Raw genomic sequence first — 18,493 nt, 5'->3', positions numbered from 1 at the left:
GTCCCACTTATGATAGGATTAACTAGGGCCACAAGTTGAAGTAGTGGCAAGACTGGGAGACCTCCTGTTATATAAGCAGCTAGCTGCAAGTTTCCACCTTTGCTCACACATTACTTGGGACTTACCTGAATGGCCAACCAAGTAAACCCTAGTGGATTTTCATCATCGCCCCCGCAGCGGTGATAGCCACTAGACTGTGTCTTGTGATAGATATCAAAATGCATGGCGTGGGTACTATGATCTGGGCTAGCAACTTCAACGTCACCTCACGTTTTGAAGGCAGTGAGGTCTACCATGAGGCTGCCATGGCCAACGTCCGCCTTGAGCAGACGGGTGACCATTATCCTCCAGTTTTTGCTTCTTATTGTAGCGCCGTACCCGCATTCTACAGCGTCAACGATTCTACTCCACCCGTATCCGCGCGCCGACATCAGCTCCCAAGCTCATTGCTCGAGCGACTATGAATGGATGCAGAACCAGGAAACCACCAGTCCTTGTCTGCTCGTTGCCTACGTTATATCGACCTGTGCCGGAACCAGTAGGTTCTCCCTTTGCTACCGCTCAGACATTGCGTTGATAAGTTCTTTGTAGATTGGACGCTGCCTGTCTTACTACCGGGATCTCAATACGACGGCCCCGCTGGACAAACGGTCACGCCCTGCTCTTGGTATGAGTTGACTTGGTCGCCTAACATCATAACCACCGACTTATCGAGCTTTTAAGTTCTTGGTCCTGCTATAACCTGATGATGGCGTGCACGCTTTGCCAGAGCACCAACAGTTCAGACGGTTATAACTTGCAGACGTGAGTAACCTTACATTACCCTTAATACGTTCTTCCAAGCCTAACCCCGCTAATTCAGGTGGCCAACATTCGTCGAGAATTGCACGTCCGGTGAGACGAATGTGTTAGTTTCGGTTTTTCAGTCTTTATGCTATCTTGCGTCTGATACGTGATTCACTAGGTACTTCCCCTCCGGCTATTCTATAGCGGGAAACCAAACTATTCCCTACTGGGCCGCCATCAATCGTGCGTCGATACATCACAACAAAGACTTGCTAACCCACACTCTCAAAAGCAACGAATTGGGAAGGGCAAATCTGGAATGAACAAGAAGCTTATCAGTACTACCAAGAAAGTGAGACATCCACATCACCTTTGGCTTCTCTCATTTAGGTGAATGCAATCAGACAAGACGGATCTAAACCCAAATGTGTCTACTGCGTCCACTGGATCTCAATCCAGGAACCTAGGTGCCATCGTTGGAGGCACTGTGGGCAGTGCTGCATTTGTTCTTCTCCTAGGTTCTGGGACCTACATCCTGTGTAAACGCCAGCAGTATCGCCGCGTCCGAACTCCTCCGGTGGCAGAAGTAAATGGAGGGCAGAACCCGAACTAGCAGATGCACATTTGCCAACTATCCGACCAGTCTACGGCGACCGGTTTGCAACCGATGACTGTGTCTTCCATGACGTACCATACTGGTACTGGCTCGCAAACGGTTCCGTCGTTGCGCTCGTCTCTCCCGCTGACGAGTTTCACCCTCGGAGCGGATACCGCTTCATATAATACGAGTGGCACACAGCTGCGTCCTCCCGCTCCAATGGTGTAGTGTCATTCTTTACGTGGTCTTTGGACAAGAAAGATGTAAGATTACACTCGAGCTCGCTATCTGTCCTGCGGATGTAGATTATTTGTATATGCGTCCTTGTCATCGGCGAGTGCAGATTGGCTGTCTATTGTAGGTATTTCCCACATTGGATCACAGCATTGCCATAACCCTCCAGAATTCCAATAGATTCCAGTGCATAAACTGCAGGCCCGAGCTTTGTGTCATACAGCGGATGATTCATGAAACTTGATTATCTTTGTGCATGGTAAGCTGTAGTGCTGCAGAAGCTTCTTATACTCAAGTTTGCTGGATGGACTTGGCATGCCATATCAGCAAAACCTGGGACAGGTGTCCAGCTGGCCAAGTGGCTAATAGACTGGTCACTGGACTTTAGTGACAATTCAATTGCCCATCTATGTAACATCACTACTAGCCTTACACCTTGATATTCCTTAATTTACCATTGGTCATGCTTGGGTTCACCATTGTAAATGCTTTATATAAATTGTAATGCTCTGTGAAACTTTATTGCTGGACTTGATGAAAGTCCTCCATTGTGGTAGTGCCACATGACTGGAAGGCCTCCCATTATGTAAGCAACTAGGGAAGTTGGAAACCTGCAAGTTTCTATGTCTTTTCTCACACATACTTGGAACTTACTTGGATGGCCAGCCAAGTAAACCTTAGCGGCTTCTCATCATCGCCCCGGCCGCGGCGATAGCCGGCACTGCACTATGTCTTGTGGCAGATATCAAAGTACATGGCGTGGGTACTGTGATCTGAGCTACTTCGGCGTTACCTCATGTTTTGAAGGCAGTGAGGTCCGTCATGAGGCTGCCGTGGCCAACCTCCACCCTGGGCAGAGTGGCGACAATTATCTTCCAGTTGTTGTTTCTTATTGTAGCGTCGTACCCGCATACTACAGCGTCAACGATGCTACTCCACCCGTATCTGCGCAGCATCACCTCCTTAGCTCAATGTGAGAGCGGGTATGAATGGATGGACAACCAGGAAACCATGCCTCCTTGTCTGCTCGTTGCCTATGTTATAGCGGCCTGTGTCGGAAACAGTAGGTTCCCCCCTTGCCACTGCTGAGGTGTTGCGTTGATAAGTTCTTTGTAGCTTGGACGCAACCTGCTTTACCTCCAGGATCTCATTACGACGGACCCTCTGGACAAACAGTCACGCCCTGCTATTGGTATGATTTGACTTGGTCGCCTAACATCATAACCACCGACTTATCGAGCTTTCAAGTTCTTGGTCCTGCTATAACCTGATGATGGCGTGCACGTTTTGCCAGGGCGCCAACAATACGGACAGTTTGCAGACGTGAGCAATTTCGCAGTACCTTTAATACGTTCTTCCGAGCCTAATTCCGCTAATTCAGATGGCCAACATTTGTCCAGAATTGCACGTCCAGCGAGACGGATGTGTCAGTTTTGGTATTTCATCTATGTGCTATCTTGCTTCTGATACACAATTCACTAGGTACTTCCCTTCCAGTTATTCTATAGAGGGAAACGAAACTATTCCTTACTGGGCCTCGATCGATCGTACGTGGATACTTCACAACGCAGACCTGCTCACCCACACTCTCGAAAGCAACGACTTGGGAAGCGCAAATCTGGAATGAGCAGCAAGCTTATCAATACTACCAAGAAAGTGAGATATCCATATCACCTTCGTCTTCTGTCATTTAGGTGAATGTAATCAGACAAGACGGACCTGAACCCGAATGCGCCTACTTCATCCACTGGATCCACTGGATCTCAATCCAGTAACCTAGGTGCCATCGTTGGAGGCACTGTGGGTGGTGCTGCATTCCTTCTTCTCCTAGGTTTTGGGACCTACATCCTATGTAAACGCCGGCGATATCGCCGCGTCCGAACTCCTCCGGTGGCAGAAGTAAATGGAGGGCAGAACCCGATTTGGCAGACCCACAATCGCCAACTATCTGATCAGTCTACGACGACCGGTTTGCAACCGAGAACTGTGTCTCCCATGACGTACTATACTGGTGCTGGCTCGCAAACGGTTCCGTCAATACACTCGTCTCTCCCGCTGACGAGTTTTACCCCCGGAAGGGATACCACTTCATATAATACGAGTGGCGCACAGTCGCGTCCTCCCATTCCAATGGTGTAGGGTCGCTCTTTACGTGGTCTTGGGACAAGAAAGATGTGAGACTGGACTCGAGCCTGCTATCTATCCTGCAGATGTATATTATTGTATACTTCCCTGTCTTCCTGTCTTCCAATGTAATATCCTTTCTACTGGTGTACACTTCTCTTCGGACAAATGTATGTGCCTCTATGAACTTCGATTTTCTCGGGTATAATGGTTTGTTAATACACCCCCACATCAATACAGGGGGTTTCAGTTGCGTGAAGAAGTGTGGGGTAGATTTATCAGGACGCCGGGTGAGTGCAGATTGGTTGCCTATCGTAGGTATTTCCCGCATTGGATCACAACATTGCCATAGCCCTCCAAAATTCCAATAGATTCCAGTGCACAAACCGCCGGCCCGAGCTTTGCGCCGTACAGCGGGATGATGATTCATGAACTTGATTGTCTCTGTGTACGTTAAGTTGCAGTGCTGCGGAAGCTTCTTGCGACCAAGTCTGCCATATGAACTTGGCATGTCACGTTAATTTGCTATGAGTTAAATTTCATCGCTAGCCCGACCAATCAAACGCGAGCGCTGCGAGCTCTTTATCGCACAATCCATTTAGGACACGAAGCAGAATCGCATCTAAATCAGTCGAAGCACAGCGACAGACTCTACATGTGCTGTCTGGGGGAACAAATCAAATCCCCTCAGACTCTCCACTACATACCTTGCCTTCTCGTCTGCACTTTTCCCCATCTTGTCAAGAATCATCCCAACGTCCCTCGCTTGTGTATGAACGTTACAACTGACATAGACGACAGTTTTGCAACGGAACGCAACGAGCTGATCGATAAAGTTCTCATCGCATCCCTTCCGTGGCGGGTCGATGATCAACGCAGTCTTCTCCCGCGGAAATTCGGATACGACAGAAAAAATGTTGGCAGCATCGCCGGCGCGGAACGTGCATCGCCCTTCAGGAATATCATTGAGATGCGCGTTATGAGTAGCAAATTTGATCGAGTCAGCAGATAGTTCGATACCCGCGACTGTTTGGAAATGTGAACACAACATGATGGAAAAAAGACCGCTCCCGCAATAGGCATCTACTAGATGCGTGGGATGCTGGTGGTCGGGGGAATGTTTCAGGCTTGTTGGGAAGATTGCATCTCGGACGTAGTCAGTGAGGGGAACAAGGATTGAGTTGTTGTTCTGGAAGAACGAGTGACCGGGGAACTCAAAATACTTTTCCCCGACCTTTTCCCGAACTATCGCTTTGGGATCGGTTATGCAAATATGACTTTCCTCTTCTTGCGATTGGCTGTCTGTGTCACTCGACATAGCTTTCTCGTTCGCTGGGTTCGCCTTTATTGAATCCCGCAACAGTAACGAAACGCCCTTCTTGTATGACCATATATTTCTGTTCGCCGATGAGACAGCGCTGCAGTGACAGAACGTGGCCACCCACCCGATGATATCTTTCCGTATTCGACCAAGAGCCTCGTTCAAGACAGGGGTAGCGATTGGGCATTCCTGAAACATGTCAGGCAACATGCAAAGACACCGCGAAAGAGGTCTGACCTCGATATCCATGACAGTCCTCTTGCCGATTTCGTTGAATCCGATCTTCAACCAATCTGGTTTGGAAGTGCTGGCGTCCGCGGATTCTGTTTGTCGGGCTCGTTTTGGAGCCGCTTCGAAATGTGGAGTAATCTTAGTACGATAATTGTACTGTAGGGGCGAGCCGATTGTCGGAAGAACAGTTGGTATTGAGGATTCGATTAGTCCTAGTAGTTCGTATCTAAGAGCGGAAAAGAGTATAAATTAACTGAGACACACCGGAAAAGTTCTGATACGCCTTGATGACTACATTGCGCTTGATGTCGAGTTGACTCTCGTATGATAACATCTGTTCACTTGAATACCAAACTCAAGAAGAGGAAAAAACGGACAAACCTGATACTGACATCCCGAGCACTTGCCAAAATATTTACACCTGACCCGGCTGTTGCCCCGCAACTCGAGATTCGGGGATACCACTTCGAGTAAATCTGCGAAGGAGTGTAGCCGCGAACTACGATATACCCGCACGCGTACCCTCTCCCCTGGCAGCGCGAACGGGACTACAATCACCCATGAGTTGCGCGGGTCCGGTCCGATTGCCAACGCGTCACCTGCGGTATGCAAGACAGTCGGCCGTCGTCAGCAGCAGATTCAACGTGACCGTCAACGGCTTGGTCAAAGGTACAATATATATACGCACCATTGGATGACAGCGCGGACACGGTTACTTCAAGCTCCTCCCTGAAGTCGAATGGCGATTCCCACTCAACACCCTGCGCAATTTTCTGATCGACGGTTTCTGATCCCAACAGAGAGACGACGTCATGCCAGAGCACGTCTTCAGTCGAGCACGGCTCCGGAATCGCGTGCTTTTTTCTTTTCTTCTCCTTTCGTGCATGCTGTTTCTTCTGCCCCTGACCAATAGAAGAAGTAGCCCTGGTAGACGCAGGTGTTAAATTGGCTTCACTGACATCCACTCGCGGTCGTTTCTCAGCCGGTGCAGTGTCCTCTTGGTCCGATACCGAGTGGTGTCTCACTTGCCCAGACATCGCAATGACCACACCCCTCGTCAGCCTGTGTGGTCTGTAGTGACAGGCCCTCAGTGCCCTCAAGAAGGTGGTCATACAAGAAAAAGGCGATGGGAAGGGGTTGACTACCCGATGTGGTAATCATAAGGGTTGACCCTCCTCCTCGAGTTACGTAATTCGGAACCTAGTCGTTTTGCTCACCCGAACCGGTCCTCGACTCCTGTTTTCCCATCAATCAACGTATAAAAAGCCGATCGGGAATCCAGACCGACATTCACCAATTTTCATGTTCATCGACGCAGCTCGCTCACTGCTGGTTCAGTCTCCCAAGGTTACACATCATGAGCCCGTAGACTCACCAGAATTCTGGTGCAAGATTGCTATCAGTGCGATTCTCGTCCTCGCAGGTGGAGTGTTCTCCGGGTATGTCTCGAATATGTTCTCTGTATCGTTCGCGTGACGAGGCTCACTTTTCGTCAGGCTTACACTCGGGCTTATGGGTCTTGATGAGCTTCATCTCCGCGTCCTCGCAACTTCCTCTGATGACATCGCCGAACGGGAAAACGCTCAGAAAGGCGCGTGGAATGTCGCTTTCGCAATGCAATTCCTTCTCATATCCATTGTAGTTCACAAGCTCTTGCAAAAGGGACGCCATTGGGTGCTGGTCGTGAGTGGTGCACCGTGCTCACCCTTGCATTTCTACTTATCACTCGCGTGCCAGGTCCTGCTCCTTAGCAACGTCGTATGTCCGAACCGTTGTGTCCCGAACACTTTTAACCGACATCACATGCTCAGGTCATCAACGAGAGTTTACCTATCTTCCTTGATAGTGCCGTAAGCATACATCTGGTCGTGTGACCCACATGCTCAGCCCACATTTCAGATCGGTGGGGGTATAGCAGCTGTGGTTATCTCTACTACAGCCATTGGTAAGTCCTAACATCCTCGCACACCATACGACCCGCTAACCAGTACGTCAGTCATTTTCGGGTGCGTAGACACGTTTACACCGGGGTCAACTGAACACCGAGAAAACGACGCATGTCCTGTAGCGAGTAAGAGGGTCACGCTATCAGTCTGTGCCTGTCATCTCATGAGGGGTTCTCCGCAAATTCTAGAATTATTCCACAAGCGGTCTGCGTACGACACGGACTCGCTATCGGCGCGAGGTGCGCGCCTTTCGTGCTTTTCCTAATGTATATACTATGTGAGTGTAATCATTAACTCCAATTTGTTGACTGCATTGCATTTTGGCTACAGCTCCCGTCGCTTATCCCATTGCCAAGCTTCTTGATCGCGTGTTGGGAAAGAGCGAGACGCACACCTACAAGAAAGCGGAATTGAAATCTTTCCTTCAGTTCCATCGCACAGGAGAAGAACCTCTGAGAGACGACGAAATCTGCATACTCAACGGGGTACTGGAGCTCAACAACAAGAATGTGGAGAGCATCATGACGCCAATTTGTGTCCGTTTTCGTTTCAGTGTCCTTGTCCAATTACGCTTACGCAAACATTTCCCCAGGATGTGGTGACTCTGAGCTCGGATACTATCTTGGACCACGCAACAGTGGAAGCAATGTAATTTCATTCGTCCGAACCCCATATACGCACCTTTTTTCTAATCCGTTCATTTGCAGACTCACGAGTGGATATTCTCGAATCCCGATTCATGAACCAGCTGATCCACTAGCCTTCCAAGGTTTGCTTCTCGTCAAGAAGGTAGAATGTCTTTCTTTCCTTGACAAAACGGTGCTTAACTCTACGATCTAGCTCCTTACCTATGACCCGTCGAAATGTTTACCAGTATCCCACTTTAAGCTCTCCATTCTTCCCGAAGCACATCCTTCTATAAATTGTTTTCAAGCGTTGGATTACTTGTGAGATCTCGTTCTCATTCTGGTCGTGGCGCTGTGTACGAACATTTTCCCGCAGCCAAACCGGGCGCGCGCACTTGCTCTTGATCAGTCATACGCCAGGCATAGCGGGTGGTGCTATCGGTGTGATCACACTCGAAGGTCCGTGGTCCCACAACCTTACCCTACTCCGGCAATTCTGACATCATACACCACAACGCAGACGTCATCGAAGTTAGCAACTGCTCGTTGTGCACTGTTTCAAGAACTGACACTTTTCGTAGGAAATCATATCCGAAGAGATCGTGGACGAGACAGATCGATATGAAGACAACCAAAGCAAGAGGCAAGCCAAGCGCTTGACCACCGCCGCAGTGATGCGAGGGTGAGTGACATGAATGTAAACGAATGTCGTGTTCGGGTGCGCCTAATTTCTGCCCCACTATCACCAGTATCGTAGAACGAGACCGTAGCCTGGCGCGCTCGACACCAGCAGAACTGCGCACACCCCTACTTCCTATCTCTCCTCAGGCCGGAACGCCCCCGCGTAGCGGTTACGGGACGCTCAGTGCATCTCTCAAACGTTGACCTATTATCTACACGTCTCCGTTGACAATACGGTCGCGAATCATCTTTCGAACTGCAAAGTTGGGTTGGGGTTGTAATATCTAACGCATAGAAGTTGTCGTGTCACATATCCGTTGTGTCGCTTTACTGTTTTCACAGCCTACGCATGTTTCTAGCTATCGAGTCTGTCGGTGCTATTCTTGGGTTTCGTTGGCGCGTTTATCATCCAATTCGCGAACTCTATCCTACGTTGAGGGTGGTAAGAGGGGCTGAGAGCTGAGAGCGTGATGCGAGTCTTACTTCTAACGCAAACAAATGAGAGTCGAAGGACGCAGGTGCGAGTTTCCTGACAGAATCTGCCAGCTGGTATAAGTAGTCCTGTATGAAAAGACGAGGTCGTTCGCATGTATAGGTAGTTTCCAGTGTCCCGAACCCACCTTGTTTCTCCCCGACGGTCCGACCGATCTCCAGATGCGATCCGCGAGAGCCTCCAGAGGCTCTGAACCCACTGAAGATGCCGTTATGTACAGTTCGGAAGTAAGGTTACTGTACAAAATCACGCACCGAATGAGGGGTTATCTGGATGGCCGACATAACACTAGTGAAAAGTCCAAAGAATCAATGCCGACCACGCCATGAGTCCAGATAATCTACCGACATATGCCTTTTAATTTTGAAAAATACAAAAAATGGAGTAAGGGATGCATGCAGGTGTAAGAGGAAGCATCGACGTACATTATGGACGATCACTTTTTCGACCCCGTCTTCTATGGTATATACATCGAGTGTCTCTAGGGTATACCCATCCTAGGGGGAATGAAATATCTCTTCTATTTTCTTTTTTTTTAAAAGAGGGTGTTTACCTTTTCGCGGTAATCTGCGCATGATAAATGTATGCATTGGTTCGCCAATCGTCCGAATGCTTGTTACAAAGAAAGTTTGAGCACATGAGAACTTACCCAGATAATCGCGAACTTCAGATTCGTAGAGAGGATTTACGGTATACGCGATACCTGTATAACAGCAGAGCGCATGTTCGATATCCAGGTTAGCAGAACTAAGCATGCGTTTCGGTTCACAACAGAATAAGCGGACTTGCCCCAAACGACATCTTCATCGGGAAAGGCATCCTGCAATAGCAAAACGGGCGAAAAGATCGGTACGATAGCGTGTGCAGCGTGTGTGTGCGTGTGTGTGTGTGTGTGTGTGTGTGCGTGCGGGATATGCAGGATGATGGTATCACCAACGATATGTATATGAGGGATAGTAACAGGGACGCACAGATCCAGAAAAGTGATCCCAGTCTTCTTTGTGGACCAGGGTAACGACTCGGCCTGGGTTCTTTGAGGTATGTACGTTTACAGCAACAGAACAAAGGGAACGGACCAGACAATCAAGTGTGTAGAGTGTAGAACATCAACATCAGTGTACGTACCTCTGGCGTTCCACGATGATCATGCGATTTCTGCGCAAACCGCCGCACGTAACCTTTAAGAAATCCTGGCACTGACGATCGCGACGATCAGTGCAAGATGGTCGTGAAAACTCGTCCGCTAAAGCGATATGTGGTGGACTGATTTTACCTTCCGATATGATGTATGGGGGTGGCTAGTGATATCAGCAAGACTTTCCACCTTCGTTGGCCACCTGCACTGTACCTTGAATATGAGGGACCCATACCCAAATACGACGTACGGCGTCTTCGAGGACATCCAAGCAAATTGCTACACTACTACTGGCTAGAATACAACGCAACACGAGCTTATCCGACAGCACATACAACGCGGCACACGTGACCCGCATGGCCCCTGTTTTTTTGAATCGATCATCGACGTATCCACGGCCACCCAAGTACTACTTAGCACTGTAGAGAGAAAATGCTTGGACACACGGACGTCTGACAGGTGGCCAAGCCTGCTCACCTGAAGTTATATTTCACGCTGGTCCTCCATTCGATGAACGCAGGCCAGAACCAATAGAGAACGTGTGCAACCCTGTAATGGCGAGGAATATACACGTTCCTCTCTCCTCTGTCAATCGCGCGTATACACCCTCTCGCCACCACTTCCCGCTTCAAACCATTCTTGTTTGGGTCATCTTCGTGAATTTTTGGCGGAGTAGTCCAACCGGGTGGGTTGTCCACCGCAGAGGCACGGAAGTCACCCTCGATAGTGCCGGGAAAGAAAAATGTAAATTTGATGGAAGGATGTTCAATTTGAAGGGCTTGGTACAACATAAGGGATGCACACTTCGTTGAGGCATAGATGGACCGGGTAGGTGGGGGTAATACTGCTGCAGCACTAGACAACAACAGTATAGATGGAGAGGAGGATGTGTAGGTCAAAAGAGGGATCTATTAAGGAAACAGGTCAGCAGCGAGAAAACAGCGGTGATAAGGGTGTTAGCTGACCAAAGTGACTGCGGCGACAAGGGAGCCGAGGTAATTGCCATTGACGGCAGCTTGAGCAGCGTTAACTGCGTGTTGAATGCCCTCCGGACTCGCCTGAGATCCTACGATATCCGGAGTTGACATCTCAACTCCGGCGACAGCCATGAGAGGCTGCAGAGTCGAAACTCCCGCAGCGACAATGACGGTATCCAAGCCGCTCCATGCTGAAAAAGGCCGCTTGAGTATCATCATCCTCTTTGACCTCAGAACCAGCACGGAATACACACCCTTTTCCACCGTTTCGCGCACTCGGATCATGTCGTTGACATCGGAGATATCGGCTCTCACTCCTAGCCCTCTACCCTCGAACCCATTCCGAGCAGCAAGCTCGACACATTCCTGCACAACCTCGTTGAGTTTGTCCTCTCGGCGACCCACCACACAGACATATGCACCTCGAAGAGCATACTGCTGAGCAATGACACGTCCAACACCACTCGTGGCGCCGAGAACGAGGACTTTTTCCTTGCTGACAGCGATGGCTTGGGTTCGTCGTGGCGGCCGACTACGGAAAAGTAAACATGTGACGACTGAAAGAGACACAGCGCCAGCGATGTAGAGCGGTACTTGGGGCACCCTCTCAGCCAACCTCGACAATACCGTGCATACCTTCTCACTCGCCATACTGTGAATGTGGTCGGATGTAGAGTGCAATTACGTAATTCGAACGTAGGCAGCTCGCTTGTGTCAGTTACTTCCTAGCCAGGATACCAAAAGCCCTCTTATACAGTCTCGTACCAACATCGCTGATTACCAGCAGTACTTGGGAATGGTTCCCCACCTCTCCGACTCGCCTCGCCGTACGCGGCGGTGGCCCGCGATCGCGTTAACTGTGATAAGAAATCTCGTTGTCATTTGCTGGTCTATAAAATATCACCTAATGTCGATCCATCGTTCACCGTTTACCCTATCTCTGTCCGTATTTACGTTTTATTGAACACTTCTTCCTGGAAAGGTTTGAAACCGGGACAGGCGTGTTCCTCCATTGCGCTCGTTTCGTGGTTATTTGAACGTTGATACCTCTTCCTATCTGTCAGAGTCGAGAACAGCAGAGCGAAGTACGCTGCACCAACGGTTACTCTTACTGGCGGTGAGCATGTCGCTGCGTGGAAAAGCCAACTTGGTCGGCTTAACCTTGTGGCGACCTTTGCCTCCCGCACACTAGGGATCCCTCTTTCGGCGACAACTGTACATGCAAGCAGAGTGTTCGACAAGGTTTGTCTTCGGCAGAGTCTGTCAGCGTCAGAAAAGAACAACCATCCATGCAATGTATAGATTCTCTATTTCATGCATTATTATCTATACATGTACTCGTCGTACTAACCCCTGGTTGCTAAAATCCATCACATCAGAAGAACCTGCTCTTGTTTATATTGTAGCGTCCAGGAGCACCTGTTCTGTAACGGTTGACATATTGCTCGTCATGAATCAAGCAGTACCTAAAAGGTAGTGTAAGGACTCGGTCCGACGCTGTCGACTGCATGTTCAGATGGTGAATTCTCTATGACAGTCTTACTTATTGTCTCATTGGTTTCTTGATCCTACTTTACCTGTAGCAGTACTCTGACATATTTCGTGCCTGTTCTCTAGCCTATAAAATGGCCTATGTAGCATACTGTATGGGGATTCTCTTTTCTACCTCGAATCAAACAGACCTTTCACTCTGGAAATGAGTAGTACTTAAGAAGAACCCTGGTGTGGTGTCATTGCAAGTCCTATAACTTCGCATCGCCATTACATATTGTTTTCCTGTCCCAAATGGTCAAAAAACTCAAACTCTAAACAAACCCCTTCAATACCTTCTCAACCATCCACAGGCTGATCCCCTGTTGGCACTCGAGTAAGTATCCAAAAACACCTAACAAAAGAAATGGTTAATACCCATTCTACTACATGCTGAGGCACCTGCACTTGAGCATCATCCCTACCCCAAGGCCCAACAACTCAGCCTGGTGCTGAGATCATTGGTGTGTCCCCTCTACTGAAGCTGACCCTGCTCAGGAGTCAGTACTCTACCCCAATTGAAAAGCCCATCACTGATAATATCCAGAGTTATAGCAATGTGGTAAGGTCTGGATTGAGGAGCTCTAGTCCAGTGTCCCAAGGTGCTACCATTGACATTCCCAGCTTGAGGAGCCCATGTACCTAGTTAGGCTGTGTGACATGGCCAGCAGAGGTTGACAATTGGTTGTGTGACATGGGCCAGCAGAGGTTGAGCTGACCTACAAGTTGTCACTGTAACATAGGGATTGGCTATGATTATGTTGTCATGTGTCATTCAGGATCAGCTACAATTGTATTGTCATGCATGACAGCAGAATCAGCTACAATTATATTTTTAGGTGTCACATGGAGAGGCTTTAAATAGAATATCATCATGTCATAGGGACATATATAGCATAGCCCAGACTAGATCTGCATTGTGTATATAGGGTGGCCCAACATGACAACACAGTATGTCCAGGCATACAGCAGCACACAGCAGCAACTCTTGGCACATGGTGGAAACATGATATGCCATTGCACCAAATGCCAAGTGGATTACTGGAGTGGCAAGTACCAGTGGCAAGGACCATCTGAGCATGACTGAGGCAAAAGTGGCATTTTCTTGCATCTGACAGTGTGGTAAGTGGTAAGCTGGTGAAGATGCAAAAGCATATGGCCACATACACTAGTATGCATCAGCATAGTTTTGCATATAGAGACAGGGTGTGTCAAGTCCAGGCCCACTCCAGCCAACTCCAATGCTGGATGAGGTCTGGGGAGAGGTTCAGAAGCAAGTCTGACAGAAAGAGCAGAACTCTGACTGGCAGAGTGTTGGCAAGAATGAAGTCCACCAAGGTAAGGGCAGAGCGAAGTGAGGGTGTCAGGTTTAGCTCATGCACTACCCCCTTGCATGATCTCAGCCCTCGTATTTCAGAGGGGGAGTACAGATGGACAGTCAGAGGTAACTCTGACAGGCAGAAGATGGAGACAGAGGGAGTAGGAACTAAGTCAATATTCATACTGAGGAATGGTGGAGTATGATACATGCTTTTATACTACTACAGAGGTACAGTAACTGGAATCGGAACTGACATATGGAGACCCAGAAATTTTCAAGTAAAACTTCCTAGACAATGAATGAAGGGTAGATGGAGGACATATGAATGGGTAGCATAGAACATCCAGAAAAGGAAGCAGTCCAGGTGCTGGACCATGTGGTGCATGTGCTGCAGAGTACCTGACTGTGAGCTGTCAGGGAGGAGTCCAAAGGTAGTCACATGACCCCTCAGAGAATGGTCTGTTTGGTCTGGTAAGAGAGCAACACAAGTCCAACAGCCATTGGAGCAGAGATGGTTCATAACTGACAGAAGTTGGGCAGAGTTGGTGCGGAGTGAGTGAATGACCAGTGGAAGAGGGTGTGGAGTGAGTAAGGACTTAGAGTGAATGCATGGTTATGACAGGGTGGGGTAGTGAGGAGAGTGCAAGATGCATTGCCAGCAGAACTCATTGGCATGACACAGCAGTAGCAAGCAGGGAGCAATAATCACTAGTGCAGAGCAGAAGCTGGTGGGATCACGTGGCATAGAGGGGAATGGGGTGGCAGCATGGATATGAGGTACTGGCAGGGGTCGATGGCATCAGGCAGCATATGCAGGAATGGGGTAGCAGTATGGATATGAGGTAGTGGCAGGGGGCAGAAGTTGACAGCATTGAGCAGCATAGACAGTGATGAGCAGCAGCGTAGTCAGGAATGGGCTGGTGGCATGGATGTGAGGTGCCAGCAGGGGTGGGTGTTGATGGCATCAGGTGGCATAGAGGGGAATGAGTGGCAGCATACATGGGAATGGTAGTGGCAGGGGTGGGTGTCACCAGCATTGAGTGGCATAGACAGGAATGGGCAACATCAAGTGCTATTCACTGGCAGCATCAGCATTAAGCAGCATAGGCCATGATTGCATGGCCACAACCTGGGTCAGAGGGTTAAACCCTTGCAATTGTGCAGGACATATGTGGCAAGTACCATGCATGATTTGAGGGTGCTGCCAGTGTGCACTAGCTAAGCTGTACCAGTGGATTTATAAATTGCAAGGCCAGTTGCCTGGACAGACTCAAATGGGATGGCACACACCAGAGAGACCATATCTGCACCATGTAAAGCAAAAGTGGGCAGGGATGATGATTCTCAGGAATAGCAACAATGAAACAGTAATAGTACATTCTATGGACATGTTAATCTGTGTCCATCCAATTAGTGGCATCCTCATCATTGGCATTGTCCCCACTGGCATGGTCAGCAACTGCCCCCAAAGAGACATAGATAGGGGGCTGGGCTTCTCCTACACCAGGGGTGGATGAGTATGCAAAACGGTGGGGGGGCATCAGGAAAGTAGAAGGGGCTAAAAGCATATCACCTGGGAGGTTCTGGAGAATGCTGGTATCAATTGCAACCTCCTGGACCATCATAGTGGGTGCAAGGTCAAGTATCCTTGCACCATCAGTGGGAACAACTGCTTGATGACTTGTAATTGCAAAGCCGATGGGGGAGGGGCAGGAGGGTCCAGGTGCATCAGGTGAGGAGTGTGGCAATGGGTACAGGTGCTGGCATAAGGCCTTGACAAGATCGCAGAGTGTCTGCAACTTGGTCTGGGTATCTGCAAGGGCCTGCTGGGTATCAGCAAGCTCATGGCAGGTATCTAAGAGATCTTGTGCTGTCTCCATATGCTGCTGCCACAATGCTGTGATCTCCTCTTCCATACACTCCATGGGGGTGGCATTGGGGGTCACTGGGTGGGATGGGGTAGTGAGACAGCTTTGGGATGTTGCCACCCCCTGGGATGCCAGGCTTGATGTCTGCTGACCTGACTGCTGCCAGGATGGAGTGATGATGACCACTCCATCAAAAACTATGTTAGGCTCAAATAAGAATAGTGGAATGAAAGAAATGGAGGACTTACTTTGCCTGCAGGAGCTTGGAGTGGCCAAGGTAGTTGTCTTGCCAGTGGTGGGTGTCATACTTCTAGTGGCTGCCTGCTGCTTCCAGGTCTGCCATGCAGGAGTGGTGGGTTCCAAGGATATTGCAGCTGATGGCCCTGGTGAAGGGCTTTGAGGATGGCATCAGCTGGGGGGACAGGTGGCTGTGACAGTTTGGGGACAGTCCACTGCTGCATCAGGCACCTCAGTTACAGCATGACTGTGACTGTGTGGCCTTCACTCCAGCAAAGATACTGTACCTGTACTTCTGGCAGCTACACTGCCAACATGCAGAACCTGGCTTGACCATGCATGGCAGATTTTTCTCCATGCACCTATTGCATCAGTCTTCTTCAGCAACAGGCATATAGCCAGTGGCAGGGGTTGCAAGAGCTGCAACTGAGCAGCTGTGACCAGTGGATGCTCCAGCAATTGCCATCAAAATGTCAGCATCACTTGCTGCCACTGACCTTGTATGCTTCTGCAGCCTTCAACTTCCGGGCTGAGTGCCAGTAGGAGCAGCGCAACTGGTTGATTGGCCACAGGGTTCTTCCAAAGTGTCAGTGATGGTGGCAGCATTGTCACTTATCTGAAGTGGGTCTAATGGAACTGCATTCCCTTTACCCTTATTGACAGGCCTTCCAATCTGGTACCACAGATTGTCTGCAACATCGGCATCCATTGCATCTCTGATCTTGTCAAAGTTTGGCCACTCCTTCAATGCTGTAAGCACCACCAGATCTCTCATAATCATTTCAGTGGCAATGATGTGGGTGGGGATGGTGAATTTTGAGGGCAGTTCCTCAACCAAAGGGCACACACAGGTCTGGAATGTTGTAAATATTGCAGGATAAATAGATCGGCATGCCATGAACCAATTGTTCCCAAATGACATGCATAGCTCTTTTCCAGTATTGCTTGTTCCTGTGGTCATGGAGTGTCAAGAGCTCTGCCATGACTATGTCTGCAGAATTAGTGACTATTTCATGCAGGAGAGCAACAGAGGGAGTGGTGGCAGCAGTTTGGGATGCTTCAGCATGTTGGGACATTTTTGTGGAAGTGGGGTACTGGTGTGAGAGTGGTGCAGTCAAGTGATAGTTGACAATTGTGTTGACAGCACAGCTGCATTTTGTATTTTCATGAACCATTGTGCCAGCATCAACACTGGCTGGTAGACAAACAAGCCCAAATAGCCAAATCTGACATTGTGACACAATTGAACAATATTTCAATCAACTTATCAACATTCTACAGATCACTGAATATCATGGAGCAAAAGTCAGTAAGGTGGAGGCTGGGCAGTCCAGACACTCAATGTAAGTAGTCATTATAACATACAACTGTCAATAACCTTTGCCAGTCATCTCCCCACACAATAAACCTTGGGTATTGCCAGGCACTGACAATACAGATATGGTTGTAGATGAACCACAATTTCTACCATTTGGAGTGGCCATGAATGCCACAGCTTGGGGCCATCAGCTAGGATTGCCATCATCCTCCATGCTGCTGAATGCCTGCCCTTCCCAGCCATTGCTCAGCATGCTTGCACCATCTTGGGATTCCCCACCACTTTCACTGGAGGTGCAGCCATCTGCTGCTGATCAACAATGGGAGGCATGGCAAGCAAGTCACTCCATGCCATCCTTGGCTGCCATTGCACCTAGCTGGGATTTGCCAACATCTTCCCCAGCAGTCTCACCCCCACCTAGATCATTGCCAGCATCCACACAAATTCCACAAACTGCACCATCTCCCCTGGATCATGCATATATGGATGAGCAGTTAGATGGTGTGGCAGCCTCTGAGCCACAGCCCATCCCAGCTACATCACAGCAACCATCTCCACAGCCTATGGCCACCAATGCCACTGCTGGTGAGTGCCATGTCATCTCTTGTTGCTGCCAGTATTAAGTGTATTAGCTTGCTTTTTGGCATTGCAACGTTTTGCCAGTGACTTGGTATACAAGGAAGGAATTCATGATGAAGGGCCAATTACAACATGTAAGTTGTTTTATGATATCCCTTGCATATATATCAATCATCCAGCAGTGGAAAAAGCACAGTGGCTTGTGGTTCTTCTCATGGGACCAGCTGATGAGCACCTGCCCCATCTTAACACCACCACTGATGGGCAAATCATTGTGGCCTACAACCACTACAGCAATATATTGGTGGAATCAAGCATCTGGTTTCACCTGTTGCTTGCAAGGAGAGCACAGCTGGCAAGGACTCAGCAATATATACAAGATTTGATGACCAGTGATTGGGATGGCAAGGATGAATTGGAACTGGATGAGGATTTATTGTAATTGTAGCTATTGATTGTCAAAATGTAGTATCACATTCCATGGCCAT

At 49.0% G+C, this 18,493-nt stretch overlaps 8 protein-coding genes across 8 annotated transcripts; 4 read left to right on the top strand and 4 right to left on the bottom strand.

The window, feature by feature from the left end:
- Positions 1 to 218: 218 nt before the first annotated feature.
- F5J12DRAFT_785015 (uncharacterized protein) lies at positions 219 to 1,399 on the top strand (the record flags this gene model as incomplete). Its single annotated transcript, XM_051743158.1, has 7 exons — positions 219 to 333; positions 392 to 538; positions 592 to 667; positions 724 to 804; positions 965 to 1,029; positions 1,079 to 1,138; positions 1,254 to 1,399. 7 exons carry the CDS (start codon positions 219 to 221, stop codon positions 1,397 to 1,399), a joined length of 690 nt encoding a protein of 229 aa, XP_051597077.1.
- An 857-nt stretch (positions 1,400 to 2,256) lies between these two features.
- F5J12DRAFT_850326 (uncharacterized protein) lies at positions 2,257 to 3,945 on the top strand. Its single transcript, XM_051746504.1, has 7 exons — positions 2,257 to 2,681; positions 2,735 to 2,810; positions 2,867 to 2,941; positions 3,000 to 3,044; positions 3,101 to 3,165; positions 3,215 to 3,274; positions 3,327 to 3,945. The coding sequence occupies exons 1-7, from the start codon at positions 2,441 to 2,443 to the stop codon at positions 3,755 to 3,757; spliced, it is 993 nt and encodes a 330-aa protein (XP_051597076.1). The 5' UTR covers positions 2,257 to 2,440; the 3' UTR covers positions 3,758 to 3,945.
- A 211-nt stretch (positions 3,946 to 4,156) lies between these two features.
- F5J12DRAFT_850322 (tRNA methyltransferase) lies at positions 4,157 to 6,423 on the bottom strand. The gene is made up of 6 exons (XM_051746503.1): positions 5,983 to 6,423; positions 5,676 to 5,893; positions 5,559 to 5,628; positions 5,301 to 5,506; positions 5,188 to 5,252; positions 4,157 to 5,139 (listed from the first exon to the last, which is right to left on the bottom strand). The coding sequence occupies exons 1-6, from the start codon at positions 6,404 to 6,406 to the stop codon at positions 4,365 to 4,367; spliced, it is 1,758 nt and encodes a 585-aa protein (XP_051597075.1). The 5' UTR covers positions 6,407 to 6,423; the 3' UTR covers positions 4,157 to 4,364.
- A 92-nt stretch (positions 6,424 to 6,515) lies between these two features.
- Positions 6,516 to 9,239, top strand: F5J12DRAFT_850317 (uncharacterized protein). The gene is made up of 16 exons (XM_051746502.1): positions 6,516 to 6,733; positions 6,791 to 6,885; positions 6,937 to 6,977; positions 7,032 to 7,052; positions 7,106 to 7,144; positions 7,194 to 7,239; positions 7,291 to 7,300; positions 7,429 to 7,517; positions 7,571 to 7,776; positions 7,833 to 7,888; positions 7,948 to 8,029; positions 8,081 to 8,187; positions 8,243 to 8,325; positions 8,387 to 8,397; positions 8,448 to 8,548; positions 8,616 to 9,239. Exons 1-16 carry the CDS (start codon positions 6,597 to 6,599, stop codon positions 8,749 to 8,751), a joined length of 1,260 nt encoding a protein of 419 aa, XP_051597074.1. The 5' UTR covers positions 6,516 to 6,596; the 3' UTR covers positions 8,752 to 9,239.
- F5J12DRAFT_725118 (ChaC-like protein) lies at positions 8,971 to 10,442 on the bottom strand (the record flags this gene model as incomplete). Its single annotated transcript, XM_051741594.1, has 11 exons — positions 8,971 to 9,108; positions 9,168 to 9,238; positions 9,295 to 9,328; positions 9,466 to 9,537; positions 9,594 to 9,607; positions 9,690 to 9,787; positions 9,826 to 9,860; positions 10,012 to 10,071; positions 10,166 to 10,236; positions 10,314 to 10,338; positions 10,389 to 10,442. 11 exons carry the CDS (start codon positions 10,440 to 10,442, stop codon positions 8,971 to 8,973), a joined length of 672 nt encoding a protein of 223 aa, XP_051597073.1.
- A 206-nt stretch (positions 10,443 to 10,648) lies between these two features.
- Positions 10,649 to 11,803, bottom strand: F5J12DRAFT_906895 (NAD(P)-binding protein; the record flags this gene model as incomplete). The annotated part of the gene is made up of 3 exons (XM_051748837.1): positions 10,649 to 11,083; positions 11,141 to 11,343; positions 11,407 to 11,803. The coding sequence occupies 3 exons, from the start codon at positions 11,801 to 11,803 to the stop codon at positions 10,649 to 10,651; spliced, it is 1,035 nt and encodes a 344-aa protein (XP_051597072.1).
- A 3,591-nt stretch (positions 11,804 to 15,394) lies between these two features.
- On the bottom strand, positions 15,395 to 16,889 carry F5J12DRAFT_785011 (uncharacterized protein; the record flags this gene model as incomplete). Its single annotated transcript, XM_051743157.1, has 4 exons — positions 15,395 to 16,068; positions 16,120 to 16,207; positions 16,606 to 16,637; positions 16,721 to 16,889. 4 exons carry the CDS (start codon positions 16,887 to 16,889, stop codon positions 15,395 to 15,397), a joined length of 963 nt encoding a protein of 320 aa, XP_051597071.1.
- A 134-nt stretch (positions 16,890 to 17,023) lies between these two features.
- F5J12DRAFT_785010 (uncharacterized protein) lies at positions 17,024 to 18,447 on the top strand (the record flags this gene model as incomplete). Its single annotated transcript, XM_051743156.1, has 5 exons — positions 17,024 to 17,226; positions 17,390 to 17,451; positions 17,496 to 18,011; positions 18,044 to 18,139; positions 18,185 to 18,447. The coding sequence occupies 5 exons, from the start codon at positions 17,024 to 17,026 to the stop codon at positions 18,445 to 18,447; spliced, it is 1,140 nt and encodes a 379-aa protein (XP_051597070.1).
- Between the last annotated feature and the right edge of the window lie 46 nt (positions 18,448 to 18,493).

Source organism: Pisolithus orientalis (assembly GCF_024613125.1).
Source record: "Pisolithus orientalis strain OTSU chromosome Unknown F5J12scaffold_32, whole genome shotgun sequence".
Lineage (NCBI taxonomy): Eukaryota > Fungi > Basidiomycota > Agaricomycetes > Boletales > Pisolithaceae > Pisolithus > Pisolithus orientalis.
The sequence above is the reverse complement of the archived record's forward strand: the minus strand, read 5'-3'. Positions and strand labels throughout refer to the sequence as shown.